The 27,874-nt window shown below is 53.5% G+C and overlaps 1 protein-coding gene across 2 annotated transcripts in view; it reads right to left on the reverse strand.

Moving 5' to 3' along the window:
- Window positions 1-5,375: 5,375 nt before the first annotated feature.
- The window catches only part of BLK (BLK proto-oncogene, Src family tyrosine kinase), a 71,504-nt gene continuing 49,005 nt past the window's right edge, over window positions 5,376-27,874 (reverse strand). Inside the window, exons 2-13 of one of the 2 annotated variants that reach the window (XM_003271436.4) lie at window positions 27,208-27,331; window positions 24,455-24,506; window positions 22,422-22,515; window positions 21,424-21,522; window positions 20,296-20,399; window positions 15,574-15,720; window positions 14,978-15,130; window positions 13,658-13,837; window positions 12,455-12,531; window positions 8,533-8,683; window positions 6,881-7,012; window positions 5,376-6,093 (exon numbers count right to left, since the gene is read on the reverse strand). In XM_003271436.4, the coding sequence (XP_003271484.2) occupies window positions 5,888-6,093; window positions 6,881-7,012; window positions 8,533-8,683; window positions 12,455-12,531; window positions 13,658-13,837; window positions 14,978-15,130; window positions 15,574-15,720; window positions 20,296-20,399; window positions 21,424-21,522; window positions 22,422-22,515; window positions 24,455-24,506; window positions 27,208-27,330 (1,518 nt within the window). In that variant the 5' untranslated portion in view covers window position 27,331 and the 3' untranslated portion in view covers window positions 5,376-5,887. The remainder of the gene's footprint in view (window positions 6,094-6,880; window positions 7,013-8,532; window positions 8,684-12,454; window positions 12,532-13,657; window positions 13,838-14,977; window positions 15,131-15,573; window positions 15,721-20,295; window positions 20,400-21,423; window positions 21,523-22,421; window positions 22,516-24,454; window positions 24,507-27,207; window positions 27,332-27,874) is intronic. The other variant, XM_030810215.1, reaches the window with a different exon arrangement.

Genomic DNA, 27,874 nt, shown 5'->3' on the forward strand with positions numbered 1-27,874 from the left:
AACCTAAAGTTGCCATCTGATCCAGCAGTTTCACGGAGACATTTGTACACCAGGCTCACAGCAGCATTATTCCCAACAGCCAAAGGTGAAAACGACCCAAGTGTCCATCGACTGACGAATGGATACGCAAAACGTCATGTATCCATAAAGGGGAGTCTTATTCAGCCTCAAAAACGCAGGAAACTCTGACATGTTACAACATAGATGAACCTTGAAGACACTATGCTAAAAGCAATAAGCCAGTCACAGAAGGACAAATACTGCACGATTCTTGAGGCCCCTAGAGAATCAAATTCTTACAGACAGAAAGTAGAGTGGGGGTTCCCAGGCTGGGGGCGGGAAGGAATCGGGAGTTAGCATTTAATGGAGACAGAGTTTCGGTTTGGGAAGATGAAAAGGTCCTGGAGATGACGGTGTGGCAGTTACACAGCAGTGTGAATGTACCACTGCATGGAACACTCAGCAAATGCCTATGCTGGCAAATTTTATGTTATGTGTATGTATTTTACTACCTTAAAAAAAAAAACAGAAATGACATCATGAGTCCTGGGGAAACTCGAGTCCTGGTTTTTAGTATCTAATGGAATACATGGTGGAAACTTTTATAAAATATTTCATTAAAGGCAGTTTTATCTTTGGAGGAAATCCAGATTTTCATATGTGAATTTGCTTAAGGCTGCTCTACTGGTGTTCCAGCTTAGCTTTGGGTCTTTCTTGTTTGTAGATGGGACTTTTATTCATACCAAATATTCTTGATTTTGAAACTAATCAATGAATCACAAGAATACATTGATACCTACCACAGGGCAGGTAGAGTGAAAGACACAAAAGCAGAAACAATGCATAGGCTTATGTGTTACGGTTCAAGGGCTGAACTGTGTCTCCCCTTCTGCACATTCCTATGTTGAAGCCCTAACCCAACTGCCTCAGAATATGATGGTATTTGGAGATAGGCTTTTTAAAAATCACCGAGTAAAGTGAGATCGTATGGGTGGGCCCTAGTCCAATATAACTGGTGTTCTTAAAGAGGCCACGAGGACATACACACAGAGGCACGACCACATGAGGACACAGGGAGAAGGTGGCCATCTATGAGCCCAGGAGAGAGGCCTCAGGAGAAACCGACCCTGCCGGCATCTTGATCTTAGACTTCCAGCCTCCAGAACTGTGAGGCAATCAACTTCTGTTTAAGTTTTCAGCCCCTCGCCTGTGGTATTTGTTCCAGTAACCCTAGCAAACGACGTTATACACTATTCCATTTCCAAAATACTCCTTAAATCCTTAAAGCAACCCTGCAAGGGAGGCCTCGCTGCCCTCTGTTTATAGGCAAGGAAATCAGGGTTCAGAAGAATGCAGTCACTCACTCAGAGTCACACAGCTGGAGAGTGCCAGGCTGCCTAGGTCCTTGGCTTCTGACCCTGTGTGCTCTTTTGGAAGTTCTGCCCCAAGGGTGGGAAGAGCGTGAAAGCACAGGAGTCCCCCTTATCCACAGGGAATACATTCCAAGACCCCCAAACTATCTCGATGCTCCGAACTGCAGATAGTACCGAACCTTGTATACACTGTTTTTCCTATACACACAGCTCTGTGATGCAGTTTAATTCATGAATTAGGCATAGTAAGAGATTAACAACAATAACTAATAATAAAATAGAAAACTAAAACAATATACTAGAATAAAAGTTCTGTGGATGTGGCCTCTCTCTCTCTTTCTCAAAATATCTTATTGCATGTAATATTTTGGGACCACAGTTGACCGCTGGTAACTGAAACCTTAGATAAGGGGCCACTACTGTAGACAAAACAGATCACAGCAGCAAAGAGAGAACAAAGCTCTGAAGGGCAGAGCGAGAAGCCCGAGGCAGGGGAGGTGTGGCAGAGGCCAGGGAAGCCCGGCTAAGGGGGCTTAGCTGGGACCGGGGTCTATGGAGGCCCTTCTTAGGGGATTATTATAGCCCTAATGAGAGCTAACATTTCTGAGCATTTAGCATAAGACAGGCACTCTGGTAAATGCCTCCTGTGTGCTGCTTTGTGTAAACCTCACAGCAAGCCTACGATGCAGGTGTCAGCATTGTGCCCATTGCACAGATGAGGAAATCGAGGCTCAGAGAAATGAAGCAAAGTCTCCGAGGTCAAACGTCCAGGGAGAGGAAGTGCCTGATTTTGAAAGGTCTGTCTGACTCAGAGACCCCCTTGTTGCTCACTTCGCAGCAATGCTGAGGGTGTGTCCTGCCTCTGGAATGGAGGAACGGAGGCAATGGGAAAGGCACCAGCTCCTTCACAGGCAAGGAGAGGTCTGGGGTTCAGACCTGGGCTGACCCCCTCACCAGAGCTCTGGGTGTCGGGACAGCAATCATATGCCCCGGATGCTCAGGCATGGGCCCCCGGGCAATGTCCTCATGTGTGCAGATTTATGGTTGGGAGAAGGCCGACTCCACGCCATGAAATACCCTCCCTCCCACGAGGAAGGCAAAGCCCCAGAGCAGGAAATGATGCTTTCGTCCATTCATGCACTCTCTGCCTCCTGTCTCCATCGCTCTTCCCCCCTACACTCTCACATTTCACTTTCTGGCTAGCAGTTGACTGTGCTCCTCATCCTTAATAGACATATTTATGTCCCGAACAAAAACACACCAGGACACGGGTTCAGCTCCGGGCACCACTCGGGCAAGTGCGACCCCTAGTGGAGAAACTCTCCCTCGTCCTACAAGATCTTCTCCAGCCTCACCTTTCCCTGGAAAACCAAGCCGGAGGAGAGGTGGGTGTCCGCCTTGCCTGAGAACGTGCCTCTGAGAATGTGCTGGTCTTCTGGGTTTCTTTTCTAATTTCTGCAGGTTGTCACTTCCATGCCAGACCTGGAAAAAGCCACAGGCATCTGCTGGTCCTGGAGTTTCAGGACCTGAACATCAGCCTGGCCCCCAGGTACTTGGAGCCAGCCCTGCTGGGATGGAGCACTTCCAACCTCTCACAGCCCTGTCCAGGGGTTCCCAATCCGGGATCGACATTAGCACCAGCTGGGGATGTTTAAAGTATGCTGAGGCCCTGGATAAAGCATGCTCACCTGGAACGCTGGCACTGGCACTTTTTAATGTGCCTCCCCCCACTCCAACACGGTTCTACCCAAGGTGACCCTAGTGAGTAGCCAGAGCTGAGAACTGCTGGTCCAAGCCAGAAATGCTGGCACAGGAATCACTCAGGGTGCTTATAAAAGAGGACGTTTCCAGATCCAGACTTCAACCCACTGAATCAGAATCTCTGTGGGAGAGGGAGAGGCTTCCAGCCTGCATTTTATTTTATTATTTATTATTATTTTTGTTTTTTGAGACTGAGTTTCATGCTTGTCGCCCAGGCTGGAGTACAATGGCACGATCTTAGCTCACTGCAACCTCCGCCTCCCAGGTTCAAGCGATTCTCCCGCCTCAGCCTCCTGAGTAGTTGGGATTACAGGCACGTGCCACCACGCCCAGCTAATTTTTGTATTTTTAGTAGAGACAGGTTTCACCATGTTGGCCAGGATGGTCTCAAATTCCTGACCTCAGGTGATCCACCCGCCTTGGCCTCCTAAAGTGCTGGGATTACAGGCATGGACCACCGTGCCCGCCTGCATTTTAAAACAAAAACCTGAGGTGATGTTGGCAAAGCACTGGGTGACTCTTTCATCTTTAGGGGATGACAGTGGGGTCCAGGGAGGTGAGGAGACAGTCCCAAGCCTTGCAGATCGAGGACAGCTCCCGAGTCATGGCAGCCACTTCAGAGGGGCTGTAGGGGCCAGGGAGGTGGTGCCCTGGCCTATGGTCCCTGCCCATAAGGTGAAGGAGGGACTCATTCCTCATCCTGTGATCTTAGCTCCCTCCTCAGCCCCACCCCACAGGAGCCCCAGCAGCTCACCTTGGCCCTCCCATTCATGAGTCCCAGTGGCCCCCACTGGCAGGAGCCTCCACTGACCCTGTTGTCCCACGCTCCTGTTTACTCTCCACCAGCCACACTCCCTGGCACCAGGTTCTTGGCCAGGCAGTTTCCTCCTTCCAGCACCCTGGTGTGACCAGGTCCTGGGGGAGGTCAGAGGGCCCACAATTTCTGGAGCCCCCACTGTCTGGGACAGAGTTCCACCTCTAGGCTCCTCCACCTCCAGCATCCTGGAGCAGCTGGGGTACACCTGTCCCTCTGGGCTCCTCAGTGAGGCCCCAGGCCTGCCCCCGCCTGCCCTTGCAGACCTCCTGCCTAAAGTGCTGTGCTCCTATCCACTGCTTGCCCATGGCCAGTGGGGGCTGTGAGGGCCAAGAACTGGCTGAGAGGAGCCACCATGGAGTCTATTTCATCATCTGCAGAAACAGCTGCATGGTACTAATGGTGATGCACCCACCCCAGGCTGCTGGAGAATCCACACTGTAGGTGATCACGCTACGTGAACTGCATCCTTCCTGGCTGGTGGCTGTCACCCAGCATCCCGGCAGCAACTGCCCCCTTTCCGGGGGTTCTCCCACCAAGTCCCCACTCTCATCCTCTGCTGCCCAGACCTGCAGCTTCCCCCACCTACAGCCCCGTTCTGCCACTTAAGAGGTGTGTGTGTGAGCACTTTGTGCCTCGGTTTCCACCTCTGTACTCCGGGTGGCTATAGTCCTACCTCGGGGTGTTCTCACAGTCAGAAGAGTTAACACTGACAAGCTGGGTGGCAAGGGTTCAAGGGGAAGGAAGGGGGTGCACCGGTGGAGCCAGGGGGCTTTCGAGTGGGGGACCCAGAACGGTGGGTACAAGTCTCTGCACTTTCCTCTACACCCACGGCATGTACAACAGGCAGTGAGAACCTGGATGCAAAAAGTGGGCTTCCGTTAATGATATTTTATCAGTATTGGCTCATCAATGATAACAAATGCACCACCATTGCACGATGTTAATAATAGGGGAAATGGGCGAGATATGGAGACTATCTACATACTTCCCACTTTTTTTTTTTTTCTGTAAACCCAACTGCTAAAAAGTAAAAATAAATCGATCTATTAAAAACAAAACAAAAACATGCCAAGTGAAGAGCCTCCATGCAGTGGGAGCCGCCGACGTTCCTCGCTTTTACGCCCCATCGTCACCAGATCCTTGTTTATGCACCTGGCCTGGACACTCGGAGCCTCGGGAGCTGGGCTCTTGTCCTAGCCGTCCCCAAAGCGCCGGCTCCCAGCGTCAGCCCCTGGCTTTTCCCGGCCCGCAGCTGCCGGCGCGGGCCAGAGCCACAGATTTATGAGGCCACAGCGCCCCCTGCTGGCCCCGCTCAACCGCCGGGAGCCCAGACCACGCGGGACTCCCCGGCTGCGCAGCGCCTGCGCCCCGTGCTCGTCCTGCACGCGATGTCCAGCTTGTCACAGGTAACGACACGGAAAAGCTCGAAAGCTCGTGACTTTATTGCGGAAAAGCCCCGCAGTGCTGGAGCGCGGCCTAGGCTGGGACTGCCCCTGCTGGCGTCCGGGGGACCCAGTCTGGCTTCTGCAGCGGAGCAGGGCGGGGTCCCTGCAGGGCGCAGCGGCGGGGACGCGGCCAGCGGCGGCGACTCCTCGGTCAGGGCCCAGCACGGGGGCCTTACTTGATGATAGTCGCTTACTAGTCCTGAACGCCTTATTGGGGCTAACTTAGTACTCCGGGTGACCGTGCGAGGTCACTGTTACAGCCCCTTTACCAATGAAGCGTCACTGAGAGGTCGCGTAACTCGCCCGAGGGTACACAGTCGGTGAAGGAGTCCGTCCGGGGACCCCCTGCGAAGCTGCCTCTGCCCACTGGTTTTCGGGTCTGAGAAATGGGCACAGCCGACCCCCCCGCCTTCGCGGCCCGTCCGGGCTGGCCCGAAAGTTCGGGGTCGTCCGCGCAGAGGTGGGCACGGGGCGCAGGCGGGCGCGGCTCGCTAGGGCTGCAGCTCGTACTGCCGCTCGGTGGCCGTGTAGAAGTCCTCCAGCACCGACTGCAGGAACTCGAAGGTGGGCCGCTCCTCGGGCCGGCTGCGCCAGCACTCGGCGATGACGCCGCGGTACAGCTCGGGCGGGCAGGTGTCGGGGCGCGGCATGCGGTAGCCGCGCTCCAGGTTGCGGATGACCTCGGGGTTGCTCATCCCTGCGGCAGAGGGGACCGCGAGCGGGGGTGAGGGACGGGGGTCCTCAGTGGGTGGGGGACCCTGAGCGTCCCGCGGGGCACAGTGGGGCCAGGCAGGGGACAGCAGTGCCCACATTCCCAGACCACTTCTCCAGCCTGCGCTGCCTGGCCCCCCAGTCTCCAAACAGCCCTTTACTTTTTATTGCCTGGGGAACGCCTAGAAATGGGGCTGTAGATTTTCTCCTGAGTGCCGGGCAGGTCCTCTGAGGATGGGACCCTCCCTCTCTTGATTACCTGTGACCACCAGGGGCACAGCCAAGCCCATCACTCATGGGCAGCTGCCAGGTGCACACGGCAGCAGGTGACCCTAAGCCTGCCCACCTGTGGGGGCCAAGCTTCCAGAGCCCTTCGATTGTGGCTGGGGGCTCTTGCCCACGATTCTGGCCACACAGGAAGGGGCTTTGGGGAATCCACTATGGGTGCAATGCCAAGGTAGGCACAACCTGCCCTCAACTGAGAACAAGCTGTTGGGAGTAAACTTGAGTTTGGATGTGCCCTTTGTCTTGATTCCAGTTTGTGGGACTCATTTGACCTCTGCTAGAGGAAGGAGACACAGCCCTGTGGTCCAGAGCAACAGTGATGCAGGGGGCAGAGCTCCACCCCAGATGCTATGCCTGGGTCTCCATCTTCGCCCTAGGACTCACTCTGAAAAGAACCGGGCAGCCACAGGCACCAAGGACAGGCGACCTGCCGTCAGGGCCGGCCAGGAAAGCAGGGAGCCGCGAGAGCCACGGGGTGAGCCACCTACCTGGGTATGGCACCCGCCCGTAAGTAACAACTTCCATCAGGAGGACTCCAAAGGACCACACGTCTGCTTTGATGGTGAAGACCCCGAAGTGGATGGCTTCCGGGGCTGTCCACTTGATGGGGAACTTGGCCCCTGCGGCAAAAGCCATGCAAGCTTTGGGAGGCCACGGCCGGCGGACCCTGCCCTCCATCCTCACCCCTACCCCCGCTCCTGCTGTCCTTCTGGCAACCCCCACTGCGGGGCCTCGCAGGGCAGGGCGGCAGGGCATGGCGAGGGAGCTACTACCACATGACCAGGTGCGTGCAGACACGGCATCTGCAGCACAGAAAGACGACATGGACACCAATACCACGCAGTCACCCACTTCGGTTCTTTAAAAAGACAGTGATGGCCTCAATGGGCAGCCACCACGTTTCCTGGTAGGATGGAAGGCGCCTGTTTCATCTTACAGGGGCCTTGTTTAATTAAAAAGACATGGCCTGGGCAAGCCATTTAAACCTGCCCGCGCCTCCGTTAGTCCCTTCCTGCAAAATAGAAATGGTGACACTTGTACCTCCAAGGGCCACTATGAGGAAAAACTCACATCCGGCTGCCCTGTGAAGCACCTCAATGGCTGCAGCCCCGGCCAGCATTTGGAGCAGACCTCAGGGCTTGGCACTTCACGGCCTCCCCTGGCCTCCATTTCTCGGTCTCCCCAGCCAGCCTGAAGTTCCCGAGAGAACAAGCCATATCCTGTCTGCTTGTCATCTGACTCGTAGGCTCAGCGGACACTGCTTGCTAGCTTGGTAAATGTACGTGACCACTTCAGATTCTCTTGTGATGTAGATTTCCACCTCAGTTATATTCACAGAGTAAAGCAGAGTGCTCCGTGGACACCCTAATACAGGTTGGTTTGCCGCTCGCACATGAGAGCTGTGTTTCCCACAGTGTGCTCTGTGAAAGCCTAATTCCGTGGAAGGTTAATGGGGGCTATATAAAAATAGTATTTGGGCGTGGCTTACGCCTGTCATCCTAGCACTTTGGGAAGTCAAGGCAGGCAGATCACCTAAATTCAGGAGTTCGAGACCAGCCTGGCCAACATGGTGAAACCCCATCTCTACTAAACATACAAAAATTAGCCAGGTGTAGTGGCACACGCCTGTAATCCCAACTACTTGGGAGGCTGAGGCAGAAGAATTGCTTGAACCCAGGAGGCGGAGGTTGCAGTGAGCCAAGATTGTGCCACTGCACTCCAGCCTGGGCGACAGAGACTCCATCTCCAAAAAAAAAAAAAAAAAAAAGTATTTGGAGCTCAAATTAGTTTGGGAGGCACTAGGTGAGGCAAACATAAACTGTTTCTTTGCTGCAGGACTTCTCAGTGCCTTTAATATGTTGATATGCACTGAGAATCTCCAAGACAGGGAGTAGCGGAGACTGCTGTTTCTCCAAACCTACCTTATCCTAAAGCTCTTCCTCCATGGGAGGTGTCAGGGCCCTACCATTCTGCTGAACACATTTGGGGAAATGAAGGAAACGCTGATCTAGAGTTGTAGAAACCATATAGCCCTCAGGTGTCTTCCCTTAGGGCTGTGCTGGGAGAAGTTAAAGGGGGCTTTGGGGAGCTGGGGAAGACAAGGCCCTAGGTTTCCCTTGTGGTTGGGGGCTGTGCTTACCCTCTTGGGCCGTGTATTCACTGTCGATGATTCGAGCCAAGCCAAAATCAGCAATTTTGCAGCACAAGGCCTCAGACACCAGGATGTTGGCCGCCCGCAGGTCGCGGTGGATGGAATTCATGCGCTCGATGTATGCCATCCCGTCAGCAATCTGAGGGAACAGGCACATGGTGAAGGACAGCCTGGGGGCCTCCACGCCAGGACCGAGCCCACACTGTGTCCCCTGCACAGCCCCTGTGGGCTGCTGGAGAAGGAGCTGTTTCTTGGACGGAGTAGAAAGATGGCTGTGTTGCTCCTCAGCCGAATAAACTCCTCTCCTCGAAGCCCAGAAGGGCAGCACAGCAACATGGGCATCAGAGACACAAGGGCTACCTGTGCCCCTCCCCCTCCTCGTTCTCCCTCCACACAGCTGTGTCCAAGGGTCTGCAGAGATTGAAGATAGACGAACACAGGCAGGAGAAAAGGAGAGGGAGGGAGAAGAAAGGGTAAGGAAGGAGGGGGAGGGGGCGCAGGAGGCAGGGACAGGCAGCTCTCCCTGGCTGGCTGGAAGCACAGCTCCTGGAGCTGGGGGCCCTCGGCTGGAGTCGCTGACCTCTAGCAAGCTGCTTAATCTCCCCGAGGGGCCACAGTCCTGATCTGGAACGTGAGGGATGTGGTCTCCAGGGCAGGGGGTTGAGGCAAGCATTAGACAAGGTGATTTGTGACCGAGGACCTCACCCAGTGCCTGCCCCATGGGGGCACCCAGGGAGAACTGGCAGATCCAGGTGGGCAGAGGCTGTGAAGAAGAAGAGCCTCGTCTCTCCTCCCCGATCACCAGCCTGGGCCAGGGATAGCAGCTAGTGCTGCTCGGCGCCTTTTAGCTGAGGAAACTAAGGCTTTATTCACCCAATCAATGGATGAAGAAACTGAGGCAGAAAGCAGAGACCCTATTTACCTCTTCAGACATGCGACTTCAAGAAGCCAGCACTAGAATTGATTCCACTTCTCCTTCTGCTTGCATTTCGTTGGTTTATCTGTGAATCCATCCATCCATCCATGCATCCATCCATCCATCCATCCACCCGCCCATCTATCCATCCACACATCCGTGCATCCATCCATGTATCCATCCATCCATGCATCCATGCATCCACCCACCCACCCATCCATCCACACATCCATCCATGCATCCATCTATCCATCCATCCATCCACCCATTCATCCATCCATGCATCCATCCATCCATCCACCGCCCCCACCCATCCATCCATCCATGCATGCATCCATCCATCCATCCATGCATCCATCCATCCACCCACCCCCCACCCATCCATCCATGCATCCATCCATCCATCCATGCATCCATCCATGCATCCATCCACCCATGCATGCATCCATCCACCCCCATCCATCCATCCACATCCATGCATCCAACCACGTATCCATCCATCCATGCATCCATCCATCCATCCATCATCCATCCACCACCCCCCACCCATCCATCCATGCATCCATCCATCCATCCATGCATCCATCCATGCATCCATCCACCATGCATCCATCCATCCACCGCCATCCGTCCATCCATCCATCCACACATCCATGCATCCAACCATGTATCCATCCATCCATGCATCCATGCATTCATGCATCCATGCATCCATCCATCCATCCACCCACCCAGCCATCCATGTATCCATCCATCCATGCATCCATTCATCCATCCATCCATCCACCCATCCATCCATCCACGCATCCATCCATCCACCCATTCATCCATCCATGCACCATCCATCCACCCACCACCCCCCGACCCATCCATCCATCCATCCATCCATCCATCCCCTTGCTACACCATTCAATCAATACACATTTACTAGTATGGGACTGTGGGGAATATAAAACTGAGTACTAAATATATCTGGGCAGCATCTAACAGTACTCGTTCTGATAACTAATATTTGTTGAGCAGTACCAGAAATATATATAAAAAAATGTTGAGTAGGGCCCAGATCTGCTTTCAAGAAGAAGCTGCCCAGATCTGCTTAGCAGGAACAGTGCTTCCGGGAACACCCGAGCTAAGGGCTCTCTAGTAGTTTCTTGTCCAGGGAAACCGTCATAGAAATGACATTACACTTGAGCCATGGATGATGATAAGGATTCTGCCAGGTGGGAAGAGTTCAAGGCTTCCTGGGCAGAGGAGGCAGAGTGGTGGCAAGGCATGGGGCATGGGAACCAGTGGCATCTGGCTGCAAAGTGGGGCCCAAGGGATTGTGATTGCAGGGTTCTTGTGGGGTTGGCCAGATCTGGCCTTGGAGGAAAGGTCTGGTGGGACTTTGCATTGCTTCCTTTGGAGTAAGAAGAGCCCAGAAGGGCCGGGTGTGTGTCTGCTCATGTGTGTGTGAGTTTGCGTGTTTGTGTGTGAGTTTGTATGTCTGTGTGTTTGTGTGTTTGTGAGTTTGTGTGTTTGTGTGAGTTTGTGAGTATGAGTCTGTATTTGTGAGTCTGTGTGTGTGTGTGGGTCTGTGTCTGTGTGTGAGTCTGTGTGTCGGTGTGTGAGTTTGTGTGTCTGTGTGAGCCTATGTGTTTGTGTGTATATTTGTGTGTGTGTGAGTCTGTGTGTTTGTGTGTGAGTCTGTGTGAGTTTATGTGCGTGTGAGAGTGTGTGTGCGTGTACATGTGTGTCTGCAGAGCTGTTGGCATGGTCAGCTTGTGGTTAGAGGCTGCCCTTCTGGGAGGTTCTGATTTTCTGGCTCCTCACCCCCAACTCTGTGGCTACATCCAGGTATTAAACTCAGATGGCTTTTCACATCCTTTGCCCCTGGGTCACACAAGATTTCCCAAGGGGGTGTAGTGGGGATTGAATAGGAGACAGCAGAGGGTGAGAGAAGGAAGGGGAAAGGAAGCAGCAGCAGTGGGCAGGCTTATCACTGCCCTAGGGTTTGAAGCCAGTTACCAGCACTCATTTTCCAAAACCAGCCTGCCCAGATGGCTCTCTACCCACCTCAGCGGAAAAAGGCGTTGTGGCATCAGTTCCTGCAGCGGCACTACTGGGTAAGGCTGGGCGAGGGGGGAGGGCTGATGTGGGCGGTGGGTGGGAGGGTTTCCTTTCAGCGGCAGCTGTGTGTGTGTGTGTGTGTGTGTGTGTGTGTGTGTGTGTGTATGCACGTGTATGCCTCACAGACTGACCACAGACCAAAACTTTTCTGCTGAGAGTTCCAGTTTTAACAGGGCCACCAGATGTGCTTCCTGCCAGCTAGAGCTCTCAGCTAAAACCCTCCTCTCCACTCTGTTCTTCACCTCACGGAGTCCAGAAGGTTCTGCATGTGAACGTGAGGGACACTGAGGACCAGTCCAGGGTAGCCGAGGAGGTCCAGCGCTCGCAATTCCCTGGTGGCAGAAGCTGGGGCTGTCCTCCAGGGCTCAAAGAAGTCATGTCCCTGGCACCTGTGTGTAGCTCAGGCCTGCCCATCAGCCTGGGGTCGACGCCAGGGCTGTGCAAAGGCTGAGGGCCCTTGGGATGGGATGTCCTACAGGAGATGTCTGTGGGCATCATCTAAGGAGGAGATGAGGCCACAGCAGAACACACTTGCCTGCCGGGTTCAATGGAACTCTCGCTAACTCAATGTGTTTCCCATGACATCCATTCGCCCTCTCTTCCTTCGGAACAGAATAGCCTCATTCCAACACAGCTGCCTGGGTCTAAGGCTCCATTCCCTGGGCTCCCTGGCAGCTGCGTGGGGCAGGAGGCACAGTGGCCAGGGTTTGCAAGTCCAACTGCAGCGGGTGACCTTGGGGATATCTGCCTAGAGGAAGGTGGCCTTCCGTACCCCGACTTCTCCTGCTGGCTGAGGAGAGAGGATGGGGTGGTAAGGCACGGGCGGCCATTGTGGACAGCAGGTGGCACATGCCGCCCCTCCTCTGCACCTGGTACTTCACCAACCTGTGCCGACATGTCAATCAGCCTTGGGAGTGACAATCTGCTCCCTTCATCTGTCTTCAGGAAATCCAGCAGGCATCCTAAGAAAAGAGAAGTTGCAAGTGCCCTTCTGCAAAGTGACCCACCCCTGGTGGTGCCAGCCTCTCTCTGGTGTGAGTGGCTCCCCCCTGGGGGTGGGAAGTGGGAGTTTGTGCCCTCAGATCTCTCGGTGTTTCAGGAAGGATCTACCTACTGCTGCCAAGTGCCTTCCACTTTACAAAATGCCAGTCTCAGCACCCCGGGAGGCAGCCAATATACCAGCAGTTGCCCAGAAGTTAGGTTTCAGCCAGGTGCAGGGACCTGTCTGAAGTCACGCAGCCGGGAGCTGGGAGTGGGACCCCAGTTCTGACCCGAAGTTTCATGCCCCTTCTTGTCTTTCCCCCCGTGTCGGCCTCACTCCCTTGATCCCTGCTGGCAGACACCCTCTGCCTCTGAGGACCAGGCATCAGCAAGAAAGCACCAGAATGGAGAAAACTGTCCCCCAGGTTTGGTGCAGGGGACAAATGCAGCTCCCCCTGGAATCAGAAAGCTGGGAGGGATGGATGCTTGCCCTAGGGGCAGGCTAGAGGCACCCCCAGCACAGCCTCTGACCGGGGCCCCCTTGGTGGCCGTTGTTAGGGAGCTGTATCAACATGGGCATGTTAGAGTCCTATAGGAGCAGTGTGTGGTCAGGGTCATAGGAGGGGAGAGAAAGTGGCATGAGAACTTGGCCATGCCATGGACCTCAGAGGCCATCAAGCCCAACCTCTCTGGCCATCCTTGTAAAATATTCACACAGCCGTAAATGGTTGCATGACCAGGAAGCAGGAGACCTGGATCTCGTACTGTCTCTGCATGCCTGGCCTGCTGCTCATTTGACTTTGCAATGCTCTGTCCCTCCCAGCAGGTATCAAAGAGTGCTAGGCACAGAAGACGCACTCCAGAAATGCTGTCTGAACTGCTCCTGGGCTGAGAACATGGCTCTGTCAGAACCACTTCACCCTCCTGTTTCTCACCCTCCCTCCCTCCCTTCCCCTCCCTCCGTCCTTCCCCGCCCCCACACCGCGCCATGCCCTAGATCTGCAGGACCCCCTGGCCTGGTGAACCCACCGCAGCGGACCCTCCTCCTCCTGCTAAGCCCGGCCCTCCCGCCTCGCTCTGAGGATGCAGCTCTGCGGGGGGCACCACCTCTGGCCATGTACTCGGTGACAATGTAGATGGGCTCCTTGGTGACCACTGCATAGAGTCGGACCAGCCGCTCGTGCTGCAGAGCCTTCATCACGTTGGCCTCGCCCAGGAAGGCTTCTGGAGACATGGTTCCCTCCTTCAGCGTCTTAATGGCCACCTTCATGTTGTTTTTGTAGTAACCTGAGCCCGGGGCAGTGAAGAAGCCGCTCAGAAGACAGAGAGCTTGCTCGGAGGTGATCCCTTAACCAAAATCGGGGTAAATGCCCAGGTGCCACCCCATTCCAGGTGCCAGAGCTGGAACATGCAGTTCCAGAGCCCATGGTTGTGTGGGGCCTACCTTGTGTCCCAGGTCCCTTCTATATGGGGCCTCAGGCAGTGGAGGAATCTACCCTGCCTGGGGGGCATTTCGCCTATTTGCCCCACACCCAGGGCGTGTGTCCTTCTGTCCTGCACGGAACCTGCCTCCTTCCCCCACCGCTCCCCTACATAATGAGTCTTTTCCATCACACAATGGCTCCTTGGTGGAAATAAGCACACAGCCTGGGGTACACTGGGCAGGAGGACAAGGCATGGGGGTCTCCTTCCCTCCTTCTGAAGCCCCATGGCGGTCCTGTCCCATTCCTTGAACTACCTGTATCTCCACACTCTCCCTGCACTCCATGAAGTCCCCTGAAGGGCAAAAGACAACTCTACTTGCCTTTCTAGAGGGCATGAGCCTTGGCAGGGACCTGCGTGCAGCTCCTGCCAAAGGCACCTTGGGCATCAGCCCCAGGTAAGGGAGGACTCATGGACCAGTCCAGGGATAAAATGGAACACGAGTTTTATATCCTGGTGGGCAGGGGGAAAAGGGGCAGGTGTCAGCAGCAATGGAAATGGGAGAACACCAGGCCTGGAGCTTCAGTGACTTGGCCAAAGTCCCGCGGCTGCCCTCGGTGTGCACTCAGGCTCTGGAATGTCATGGCTTATCACATTTAACCTCCTGTTTCCATCTGGGTGATGAAAAGCTAAGGGGCGCTAACTCACCACTGCAGCTCAATGTCAAAGCCAGCTTCAGGCAGAGAATGCAGGAGGGAGCGACTTGGGGGCTGGGTGAGCTGGATTCTGTTCCTGCTCTGCCACCACCATAAGCGGCCCCAGCTGTTACAATGCAGCTCTGTACCTCTACTGCCTCCTCTGTAAAATGGGTGTCCTTGCCTCTGTCTTGGCTCCCTCTCAAGACTTCTGGGGGAGGGATGACATGCTATGAAAATACTGAACCTGGACTGAGGATGCGGTGCGGGTGGAATGGGGGGAGAAAGGCTCCCACGTGTGCACACTCACCCATCCAGACTTCGCCGAATTGTCCAGACCCGAGTTTCCTGACCAGCTTGAGAGACTGCCGAGGGATTTCCCATTCATCTTGGGCCCAGGGGTTCTGCGGGGCCAGGCTCACACAGGGCAGGGTCAGCCTCTGGCAGAGACCATCCCCCTTCTCTGCATTAGGGAAGAAAAGACAGGGCTGGGGGTTACCAGAGCAGCCAGGCTCTACCTTGGGAGCGGTATCATTCCTAGCTGGCCCCTCACTCCCCAGCCACCCCACCCCCCTGCATGGGTGTGTGCACACGCCTGCACATGCACACACACTCAACTCTTTCTCTTCGTTTGCGCGAAGCAGGGCATGCTATCTCTAAAATCGACCCGCTCACTCTAAGACTGAAAATGCTTACTACTCTCTAAGGGGTTCCCTGCTGAGCCAGGAGAGGGAATTAGGGCCACCAATTCCCGGTGCTCAGAGTTGCTACCTCCTTAGGTCTAACTTTGGGATAATCTTTCCATCCCTCAAGGTGGCACCAATGGCTCACACAATTGGGAATCTTAGCGAGAGATCCAGGGGCTCTTGGGACAAGTCCCTGCCCCCATTGCACGCCCCCTCTTACTAGAATAGTGCTGCACCAGGGCCTGGAGCGAGGGGAAGGTGATCCGGGGGGAGATGTAGTAGCCCCCTTCGTCCAGGGAGCGGATCTGATAGTGCTTGATCAGCTCCCCCTGGGTGGTGACGTCCTTCACAGACAGGGAGAAGGCACCTGGAGGGTTCATGGAGACACACGCACGAGAAGTAAGGCACAAAGACAAAAAACGGGACTGGGATTTGGGCCTCATTTTAAAGCTTTGAAAAAAGTTTCCCAATTCTGTTCTTCATTGTCACCACTCCCTCCACAAGTTCCCTTTCCCTGCCTCTCAACCTCCACCCTTTCAGAAGCCTCCCCTGTAAGTTCCATCTGACTCTGACCTTGACATCCCCTCACTGTCCCCAAAACTCAGCTAGGGAATCACAGAGCCCTGCGGCAGGCAGGACAGTTTCTCAGCAATCATGTAGGTCACCACTTGGGCACCTGGTCACTCGGGGACGCTTTGCCATGGACTATTGAGAACTCTAGGCTCGTTGGAGGGACTAGGGGCTTTATTTTCTGGCTAAAGAGGGTATCTCTTACTCCTACAAGCAGATAGCCAATCACAGCTGCAAGTACCCATGTCCATGGCGGACAACATAATAAGCTATTCCCAGGGGCTCTGTTCAATCATTTGCTGCCTGTTACATACACCTGTTATTTTGTCTTCTCGGTTAATGTTTTCCCACAGGCAAGTGGTAGCAGATGTCAAGAGTTAAGGACAATTTAGAAGGTAAGAGTTTCCAGGTAAGAAACGCTTTTCCATGAACTTGATGTTTTTATAAAATGCGTCTGTCCAGCAACCTGGGTAGCATGACCTCACCCGGCCCCTTACCCATTATTTGGGAGATGGGGACGCTGGGGCCCAGAAGAGTTCGCGGCAGGCTCGGGAGGCTCCCTGTTCCCCAACAGCCAGCTTCAACAATTATCAAGTGATCAAGTGAGCCAGCTTCAACAATTATCAAGTGAGCCGACTCAAGTGAGTCCGCGCCTACCACGAGCAGTACCACGCCTACCCGCCAGGGGTCAGGCACGGACCCCTCGTTCTCGGTGTGGACGCTTGGTTTTCCGCTGTTCTGATTGACTTAAGGCTCTTTCCTCTCCTATCAATTCCCCTGCCTCAACCCCCTTCTACCCTCAAGTTTCCCTCAGCCAATGTGCCTCTCTCATCACCTGCTTGCAAAAGGACGCCCAGAGGCGTACGCCTTGCTGTTGCCGCAGCCCCTCCACACCTCCACCCCAGCCTCAGCCCAGACGCTGCAAACTGTCTCCCCGACCCTGCCCGGGTGCAGCTGTGCCCCTAGTCTCTAAGGAACCCGAGCCTGGCCTTAGGGAGTTCATTCATCGAGGGCTTTTCTCTCCATTTTGTAGGCTGCACTTGGGTCAGGTGCCTCGGGCGATGAGCCCAGGAGCCCGCTCTCCAAGCAGTGACGCTGCCCAAGCTGGTGCTTTAGGCCCCTCACTTGCCTGGCTGCTGTAAGGCCCTGTCCCTTATGGCTTCTGACAGTTTGGTGTCCTTTGTAAAGACGACCTCAGATCCTATCAGCTTCAGTTTCACAAAACCTGGATCCCGCCTTTGTGGTATGTCTGGACTGCCCTGGGCAGGCAGGGCCTGGCTCTGAGATGAAGATTTCTCAGCACTGAAGGACCGCCTGTCTTTGGGCTGTGAAACTAGTCTGTCCTAACATAGACACCAATAAACTGAGGCTTCAGAGGCTCAGGGACACCCCGGAGGCCACGAGGGGTAGAACTCACTCCCCTGCTTCCATCTCTGTCTTGCATTCACTGCTGTGGCTCCCAGAAGCAGAGGGGTCTTGCTTTGGAGTTGTGTGTGTGTGTGCATATGTATGTGTAAGGTGTGTACATGTGTTGCACACGTGTGCATTGCGTTTGTGCATATGTGCACATGTATACATGTGTGCATATGTCTCGTGTGCACATGTGTGCATGTGTGTGTGCATATGTGCATGTGTGGACATGTGTATGTGTGTGCATGTGTATATGTGTGCACACATGCCTGTGTATGCACATGTGTGTATATGTTTGCATTTATGCGTATGTGCATGTGTGTGCGTGTGTGCGCATGTGTATGTGCGTGTGGTGGGGTGATGACGGTTGAACAGTCCTGCAGCCCTGGTCCCATCTGGCCAGTTCCCAGCTTCGACTGGCTTCCTGGGGTGGACATGGAAAGGGAAAGATGCCAGACTCATAGAGAACCCCTTCTTCCTCCACACCAGACTGCGTGGGGGGTGGGGGGGCTTTCACCTTAGCAATAGGCAATGGTTGAAATATCATTTCCAGGGTGACATGACATGATGTTTGGGATTTGCTTCGAAAGAATAGGGGTGGAACGGGGGATACAGATCAAACAAGACTGGCTCACTTGATAATTGTTGAAGCTGGCTGTTGGGTACCAGGGGTTCCACTAAACTATTTTCTCTACTTCTGTGTATGTTTGAAATGTCCTGCAACAACAATAAAACACTTATGTCATCTCCAGTGATTCCCAAATTGTTTCTTGTACAGAGGTGCTCTGCCACAAAAATGGAATAGTGACAATATCCAATATGAATATAAACATAAAATGTATCTATGTGTATGTATATGCATTCATTGGCATATTCCAAGAAATCCTGCACAGAGCACCCCAGCTTTCCAATGCCCCCTTCCTGCTCCCCAACCTGGTCCTGCCCCTTTGTGGGGCACCAAGGCCTCATGATGTCCCCAGAGAGTCACAGGGTACTATGACAGCTTTTCAGATTCTGGGTTTCCACTCTCTGGCTGCTGTTCTTGAGCCACAGATGGAACCAAGGGACAGCCCAAGGGTGCTCCCAGCAGGTGACACCTCTGTCCATTCTCATCGCCCCAACCACAGGGAACCAGACTCATATTGCAGCCACTCTCTCTCCCTTTCCTCCTCTGATGTCACTGTCACCATCTCCTCTCCAGTTAAAATTGGCCACAAGGCTGTAGCTGGTCCCTGTGGACAGCTTCCTGATGGGCAAAGCATTCTTCATACTGCATGGGAAGTCCCTGGGTCACCCTAGCTTGCTACATTGTAGAGCTTGGGAAGCCTCTCAGCCTCTTAGATGATGTGGTCACTGGTGCTTTGGGCTCTGATGCTTACCGTTGGCCTCTGGCAAGTCACTTCCTGTTTCAGGGGCTCCCTTTCCTCATCTGTCAAATGGATTAGTATCTTACAGATGAAAAGCTAGTGGCCAGTGAGCACCAGGGACCATAAAAGGGTTCGGTGCAACACATGCATTAACGGCCCCAAACTGGAAACAACTCAATGCCCACAACATAAGAATGGCTAACTTGACTCTGGAACAGTCACACCCAGGATTCTGTATAGCAATGAACATGAACAGGCTTACCATCCTCAACCACATGAATGAATCTTTTAGGGGCTGAATCGTGTGTGCTCCCAATTCCTACGTTAAAGTCCTAACCCTCAGTCCTGAGAATGTGGCTATGTGTGGAGACAGAGCCTTTAAAGGGGTGATTAAGTTAAAATAAGGTCATATGGGTGGGCCCTAATCCAAATTGACAGGTGTCCTCATAGGAAGAGACTAGGACACAGACACGCATGGAGGACGGCCACGTGAGGACACAGAGAAGACAGCCGTCGGCAAGCCAAGGAGAGGGCTCTCGGGAGGAGCCAACGCTGCTCACACTTTGGTCTTGGACTTCCAACCTCCAGAGCTGTGAGATAATAAGCTTCTGTGGTGGAAGCCACCCAGTCTGTGCCACTTTGTTACGGCAGCCCAGGAGACTAACACACAATCCCACAAACACTGCTGAGTGACAGGAGCAAGACACACAGAAACAAAAACAGTGATTCTATCTGCATAAAGCTGAAAAAAACAGACAAGACATGGTGGCAAAACCATAGAGAAAAGCAAGGGAGGACTTCCATCCAAGTCAGGACAGCAGGTAGCTCTTGGGGGTGGGGGTTGAATCAGGAAAGAGCCCAAGTGGGGGAGTGAGGGGTTCCTGGTGGTCTGGGATGCTCTTTCTCTTGGCTGTGATTGCACAGGGATTTATTATTACCCTATATAATTTAGAATTACGCAGTCATACTTCATGCAAGCTTTATATGTGTTTTATATTTTACACCAAATAACATTAAGAAGGAAAGAAAGCCAAATGACAGAGAAAGAGAGAAAACCCCTGAGGGTGATAGCAGCTGTTTTGGTCAGTCAGTGGATTTGAACTCATGAGTGTCTAGACTGGCGTGGGCTCCCCAGATTCACCACCCCCTACTCTTACATCATGGCACAGGCCACTTCCTAACGTATGCTACCTGCAGCCTCTGGCTGAGATGATCTTGAAGGATTCTTTGACCTCCCCCTAATCCTTGATTCCAAAGAGGCTGGTGGTTGAGGGCTCAGGGTTCCCCCTTCCCCGGCCCCCACTGGCCTCGGTGCTCCTGCTGACTGGGCAGGAGGGCCAGTCTGCTGTGGGACCACCCCCGTCCACCCGGCTTCCCATGCCCTGGTGGTTTGCAGCCTGGACAGGGAGGACTGTTTGTGTGGACAGCCCTGATGTCAACTCCCCGGCAGGGCCTGAATTGGGAGGGACACAGGCCCAGAAGCTGCTGGTTCTCCTAGCAGTCACCCCTTCCCCTCTCAGTCCAGGGCCAGGCCTCTGGAGGGGCCTTCCCGGGACTCGAAGGGCAAGGAAGGCAGGCAAGGCCACCAAGTCTACCTTTGTTGGTTTCACTCTCTCTGATAAGAAAGGAGCCAGCCTTGTTGATTGGAGCAAGAAGCTGCCTCTCGGCCTCCTTTCGGCCCAGTGATCTAAAGAACCACCTGGAAAACGGCAGGAACAGGTGAACCTCAGAGTGACCCTGCTCCTCAGAGTATTCCCACTGAGCCTCCCTCCTGCACTGCCTGTCCCTAAGAAATAAAAATCTAGCATTTCTGCTCCCAGTCGGCCCTGAGCTGCTGCTCCTCGCACCGTGGTGGAGTCAGCGCCCTCTGCCCCGCTGCCCTTCCAGTTCCGCTTCCTGTCAGCCCTGGACTGACTGTTTTCCTAGAAAGAAACAAGAACACTAGTTGGTTGACCTTTGTTAATTTTGCTTTGGAAAAATGCACCTGATCACTCTCCCCAAAACACAGCTGCATATCATGGGCACGGGCTTCATCCTTGCGGTCTGAGATCTGAATTACGCAAACTGCCAAGACTCTCTGAGCAGGGATCCCAGTATGTCCCCTTCAGTAGGGGGTTGTTCTGTGTAGGAGAGCCCCACGGTTCCCCACACTGTCCCAGGAAAAGAAGCGGGGCCCACAGTGCCCAGAGAAGACTCGTTGCTGGGCCTCTGAACTCAGGCAGAGCTAGTCCCTGTGAGCAGATTTGTGGGGGCTCTGGCTGGCCGAGTCCAACATTCCCAGTGTCATGGGGACACGGGGGATGAGGGGGCTGGGGGATCTTGCTTTCATGTTAGTTCTGAACAAGGCCACCCTCCTGGGAGCCCCCGAGGGCTGAGCCCTGAGTCCTGCCCATGGAGGATTTAGGGGAGGGGTTGCTGGTCATAGTGCCTCGCCTGTAGCCTTCGAGGCCATCAGACACTGGGGACGGTTGCATCCAGGGAAGCCAGAAGAACCGCTCTTGTTTAGCTGGGAAGAGCGGCTTGCTCACTGTCACACAGCGATCTGAATGTCGTCTGGAGCCAGCAGAGAGGCCTTTCCCAGCAGAGCTCATTTCCTGTCCCCTCTTTGCCAGTGCCTGCAGGCTCCCTGGTCAGTCCCATTCTGGCCCTGCCCTGCCTAGCAGCCCAGGGACCAGAAACAGTGACTGCATCTTGGCTCGAGGCGGGTTCCCGTTCCCACCTACCTTTCTACTTCCAGGCTCTCCACTCGGGCCACAAAGTTGCTGGGCACATAGCCTTCTCTTCCTGTGACGAGTGACTTGGCCAGCCACCAGTCTCCAGTTCTAATGGGAGCAGGGGAAACAGAGATGAGATCATGGCCCCTATAGGCCCATCACTGGGCAGCTCCCAGGCCTCCTCAAAGTCATCTCTTCCTGGAGGGCAGAGAATCCGCAGAGGTAGACAGTACGGCAGGCAGGAAGGGGCTTGTGCCTATTGCTCAGTGGTACAGTGGCTATGTGGGCAAGTTCTAGGGGGAAGAGCTTATCTACACAGCCTGACCAGCCAAGAGGGCACCAGGATCCAGCCAGCAGCCTTCCTCTTGATGAATGGGACGTGTTCGGAGCTTGGTGAGTGACTGGGGACAGGCTTGAGAAAAACACGGTTGGGGTGGCCTGTATAGAATCAGCAGTCAGGACTTTCGTGAGCTTGGCTCAAGGCCATTGCAGAACTTCAAACACCAAATCAGACCCTCAGAGATCCACAGGACAAGCCTGGCCACTGAGAGAGAGCTGACTTAGAAGGAGTTTCTGAGAAGGACATGGGAAATGAGCTAAAGCGGGATTGGTGTGTGTAATCAGTGTGGGCTCCTGTCTTGAGAAGGAGACATATATGGACATAACTGGCTTAAATGAAAGGCTGTCATGGAACAGTCAGACCAGCCTGCATAAAGGACAAGGTTCACATGCCCAAAAGAGTCAGGAGGGCTGCATGGAGGTGGTGACATGGAATGTGGGCTTTGAAGGATGAGCAGGAGGTTGTGAATGGAAACCACTTCACCAGAAAGACTTTGGAGAGGAAGACAAAAGGGCCAAGTTCAAGAAAATGCTAGGGGCCAGGGCTGGAGGCAGGGCAATGGAGAAGATTTCGGGGGTCAGCCATGGAGGATGTGGTGGGTGGAGAAAGGAGAGATGTGGGGGAGGGGGGTCCTGCAGGGACAGGGGATGGCGTCCTGGAACCTCACCCCTTCAGGACCTGTAGCTTCTCCCCCTTCAGCATCTGCAGGTCCCGGTCATTCATGGCGGTGTAGTCATACAGAGCCACCACGAAATGCTCATCTGAAATGAACAAGGGAGAGATGACCACTATTCAGGCCCACGAGCAGGAAGGTGGGGCTGGGGTGAGCCTGGCTACCAAGGAGGACAGGCTTCTGCTTCCCCATGCTGGAAATGATGTTCTCACCCAGCACAGGCCCCCACCCCCGGCCCTGTGACCCCACCAGGGATGAGCTGCCCCCCAGAGCCCTTCCTGTCCTCCTTTCTGGACCCACTAAGAAGCCCTATGACCTGGACAGGCATGTGTGAGGAAGCTGATGGCCAGAGGTCAGCCACAGGGAGGCAGCCACTGCTGGGCTGCTAGTGGCCTCAGGCCCACATTAGGACCTAGTGCTGGGAGCCCTCATCTTCTTATTCTACAGCTGGCCGCGGAGGCCCGTAAGCCTCCTCTTGCCCTTTTCCTCCTCTGCCCCGCCTGCCTGTATCCCCAGTAGGGGTGGTCTTGCCACATGGCAGCTGGAGCCCTGGCCTCTCCACTGTCTGTGCCCAGAGCCCCGGCCACACTGTCTGTGGCTGCCAGTGACCCTGCCGGGGCCCCGACTTGCTGGTGGGCCCTGGATGGAAGGCAGGAAGAGGGCTTGGGAGCTTGGAGCACCATCTTCAAGTGAGCACTGCTGTGACAAGGGCTGTCCGCACGGCTCTGGGAGCCACAGGACCCACCTGGTGAAGGTCACCTGGAGAGTGCTTAGCTTCCCTGGGTGAGGGGGCTCCGCTCTGTCACTGAGCTGAGTGTTGTGACCTTGGGCTGGTCACTTCTTCTCAGCAGGAAAGAGGGGGTGAGAATAGGTGACAGTGGTTCCCTGAAGTTTTAAGATTCAAGTTCTGCTCACAAGTGTGACAGATTCTGAACTTTTCCAGGAAAGAGGTCGCATCTACCTGTTGTCACCCCTTCGCCATTCCTGGGACAGAGCTGGGCTCTGTGTGCTGAATGCCCAGTGCACATGGTGCAAGCAGGTTAATGGGTGGGGCCCGGGCTGGCAGAAGCAGCCCTTCCCCCAGCTGTTGCACGTGGATGATGAGAAGGCCGCGGGAAGTCACTTTGAATGAGACTACCCTCTTGGGAGTCCCCAAGGGTGGAGCCTCTGGCCCAGAAAGGCCTAGCTCATTCCCTACAGTACCCAGCAGGCCAGCCCACCACAGCACAAGTGGAGTCCGGGGGCCAGGCACAGTGGCTCATGCCTGTAATCCCAGCACTTTGGGAGGCTGAGGTGGGCGGATCACCTGAGGTCAGGAGTTCGAGACCAATCTGGCCAACATGGTGAAACCCCCGTCTCTACTAAAAATATAAAAATTAGCCCAGTGTGGTTGTGTGCACCTGTAATCCCAGCTACTCGGGAGGCTGAGGCAGGAGAATCACTTGAACCTGGGAGGCGGAAGTTGCAGTGAGCTGAGGTTGGGTCACTGCACTCCAGCCTGGGTGACAAGAGCGAGACTCTGTCTCAAAAAAAAAAAAAAAAAAAGAAGTGGAATCTGGGGACCAGGGAGGCAGTGTGGGTGGTTAGGTGGTCAGCAGCAGGACTCTTGAAGTGGCTGGGAATGGGAAACCAGAAGGTGCCCTCCACATGGAGCAGACTGGGGCTGGAGGCGACGGCCCTGAGGCACTGGCCCAGTCCTTTGCATTTGGGAGTTAGCATCTTTGAAAACTTGGGTTTGATGATGCTGTGTGTCCTCCCTGGGACTCTTGTTTTGGTTCTTGTTTACAGTTTGTAAAGTCTTTCATTTTTTTAAAAGTCCCACCCAGGCTCAGGCATACCAAAAAAACTTGTTCTTGGTTCCTGAAGAGACCCCCCAAGGGGCACAGAGCCGGGGCCTCTCTCAGCTTCCCCGTTTTCTCTTCTCCAGCCCTCAAGCTGCTCCCGACTCATCCTTGTTCCAGCTCCACAAAGCTGCGACCTAGGGGAGAGGGCTGTGGAGCCTCAGCTTCCCAGACTACCCTTCTTACCTTCATCCGGGTATTCATCAGGCGGTGGAGGAGTAAGGTGGTTGAAGACAACCTTGGGCAGAAAACACACGCTTGGGTTATTTCAGTCCCTGCTGCATGGGTGGGGCCGGTGGGGATGAGACTGCTGAGCGGGGCAGCCAGGGTATCTCCGAGGACCTACTGTAGGAGGAGAGGCAGCTGCCTGTGGAGGCTCAGGGATATTCTGCACCCAGGGACCAGCACCACCCTCAGACAGACCCCCGCCCTCTGCTGCCTTCGCCCTGACCGCACTGGGGGATGCTCCAATGTGGATAAGAGGCAGCTGCAGACAATGAGGGAAAGCCCAGCCACTTGGGCTTAACGTCCTGGCTCTACCATTACAAGATCAAACTGCAAACGGGTATTTTGTTGACAAGAAAAATATTTAAAAAGCATATTTCCCCAAAACTCGACAAACATCTTTGTAGGTATATATCCTGTAGAGAAACTTTTGTGCATGTGTACCAGGGAATGTGTACAAGAGTGCTCCTAGCAAAAATAATAATACATAAACAACTGTTTTTTGAGATGGAGTCTCCCTCTGTCGCCCAGGCTGGAGTGCAGTGGCGCAATGTCGGATCACTGCACCCTCCGCCTCCTGGGTTGAAGCAATTCTGGTGCCTCAGCCTCCCAGGTAGCTGGGATTACAGGTGCCCGCCATCATGCCCAGCTAATTTTTGTATTTTTAGTAGAGACAGGTTTTCACCATGTTGGCCAGGCTGATCTTGAACTCCCGGCCTCAAGTGATCCACCCACCTTGGCCTCCCGAAGTGCTGGGATTGCAGGCGTGAGCCATCATGCCCGGCCAATACATAAACAATTTTAAAATGTGGACGTGACAGAAGAATAAACAAATTACAGTATACTCATGCAATAAAATTAATGAGCTATAGCCAAGTGCATCAACGTCAATATATTTTACATGCGTAACACAGAGCCACAACCCCAGTCTCAGAAGCATATGTGCTGTTTCATGTAGTTGATTTAAAGTTTACAACATGAATAATGAAACTAAATATTGTTCAGGGGTACTACATATGTGATAATATTAAAAAGCAAAGCTAAGGAATGATAAACAGATCCTGGGTATTGGGGCCTGGGGTGAAGTGTACAAACAGGGGAGGGAGGAGGGACATTCAAAGGAATGAGTCTCTTTCTGTGTCTGAAGTTGGAAGGTGGCTATACAAGTGTGCGTTTTGCTGTATTTTCAACCCAACATATGTTGTAAATATTCTTTTCTTAATTCCATGTTTATTGAACAAATTTTGAAGTGGCATTTTGCAAAATGATAGGCGTGTATGTTTCTATTAAAAATAGGAACACATGAAATAAAGAACACACAGAAGAAGGGTCTCGAGGCAACTCTGGTGACTCTACATTGTGGAATAATGAGTAATTATGATTTTTTCCATATATATATTATGTGACTCTTTTCAGTTAAAAAAATTCCAGGTGCTACTACTTATTATCATATAATTTTGGGGGAATTACTCAATCAGTCTAAGTCCAAGTTTCCCCATTTGATCAATTATTTATTCAATAAACAGCTTGTGGTTGTGTGCTGAGCCCGGCGCTAAACTGGGACACAGATAATTAAATGCCTGGGTTCATCTAGGAAGTGGGATTAGTAATCCCCGTCTCCCCATCAGGTCCCTGTTAGGATAAAGAGATGACCACATGGACATGCAGACAGCGCAGGAGACGGGGGTTGAGGCAAGGCTCCCAACTGCCCCAAAACAAAAGGGGGTCACTGGTCAGGGAGTGGGGGAGCACAAAGAATCATCTAAAAATGCATCTTCAGGCCAGGCACAGTTGCTCAAACCTGTAATCCCACCATTTTGGGAGGCCAAGGCAGGTGGATCACCTGAGGTCAGGAGTTCGAGACCAATCTAGCCAACATGGTGAAACTCTCTCTACTAAAAATACAAAAATTAGCCAGGTGTGGTGGCATGTGTGCCTGTAATTCCAGCTACTCTGGAGGCTGAGGCACGAGAATCACTTGAATCCAGGAGGCAAAGGTTGCAGCGAGCCAAGGTCCCACCACTGCACTCCAGCCTGGGCAGCAGAGCAAGACTCTGCCTCAAAAACAAAAACAAAAACAAAAACAAACAAAAAAAAGTATCTTCAGACATGCTGTAGCCATCAAAGGGCACTAACTGCTTTATAAACAAATCAAACTGCACGACTAGGAAAATGCATTCCCCAGCAATAAGAGCTTTTCACTTGAAATTTCACTTTTTTTTTCCTTTGGAAAGTTTTCCTCATTTAAAATGCCCATGGGATTCCAGGAAAAGTTGAAAGCCTGCTCCGGAGGTGAGGACAGGCACCCTCCTGTTTCATGATGTTTATCCCAGGAAAGCAGGCTCTTTGGAATGCCAGCGGCAATGCCACTAGGGGACAAGGGTATCCAGGAGCTGCTGGGGAGAAGATAGGTAGTAGCTGCATCTAGATACCCGGATCCTTCCTTATGGCACCCTCTCCCCAAGGTGACCTTTTTACATTTCTTTTTCTCTTCAAGGCTGCCCTTGAGAAATGAGGTCTGGCTAAGAATTATTGGGAGCTAACTAGGCCGGGTCCTGTGCGTATTATATTGCAGGGCACACCTGCTTATACACTGCAGATCGTTACATCCCTATCAGGAAGGCACTTTTGCTATACCCATTTTAAAGTTGTGGACATTAAGGCATAGGAGAAGTAAGTAACCTGCTCTTGGTGGGTGGTGGGCAATCACTCACCAGGGGTGGCAGTGGCGGGGGATCCTTGTCTTCAGTGCTGACCTTCAGGGGGCTCCGTTGTCTGTGGTCCTTCTCCTTGATCGGCTTTTCCTTGTCCGGCTTTTTGCTGCTCACCAGCCCCATCCTGTCGGAGGCACACAGCAGACGGAGGACATGAGAGAGTGGGGCCTCAGATCCTCTGCACAGAGGGGATCCCTGGCCCCTTCCGGTAGGCTGGTTAGAAAGGTAGGCGGAAGTGGGTGCAGCAAAGACCTCAAAGTCAGAACGTGGGTAGAAGCGGGTGGGTGAGCTAAATGTGTGTCCATGTTTTTTGGGGGGCCCATAGAGCAGAAAGCACTGCATTTAAGACACAGAAATCATCTGGCCGGAGGCAACCACCAGAAACCACTGGAATGGATCCCAGTCCTCAGGGGACAGGAGCCTGAGCAGGAGGCCACGTGGTGCTCTAGAAAGCGCCCACCAACGTGTCTGGGGCTCTGGGTTTAGTCTTCATTTTGTCGCTGGCTGTGTCACTTGAGAAAGTGACATTTTCTCTCCTACCCATTAGCTCTTTGGTAAACAGGAGGGGCTTTTTTAGAAGATGACTAAGGTTCTCTCCCACTCAGATTTTTGGGTGAGACACTCTATACATTTAGGACAGATTGATAGCACAGGCATCGAGGCCCAG

Source organism: Nomascus leucogenys, chromosome 4 (genome assembly GCF_006542625.1).
Source record: "Nomascus leucogenys isolate Asia chromosome 4, Asia_NLE_v1, whole genome shotgun sequence".
NCBI classification, from domain to species: Eukaryota; Metazoa; Chordata; class Mammalia; order Primates; family Hylobatidae; genus Nomascus; species Nomascus leucogenys.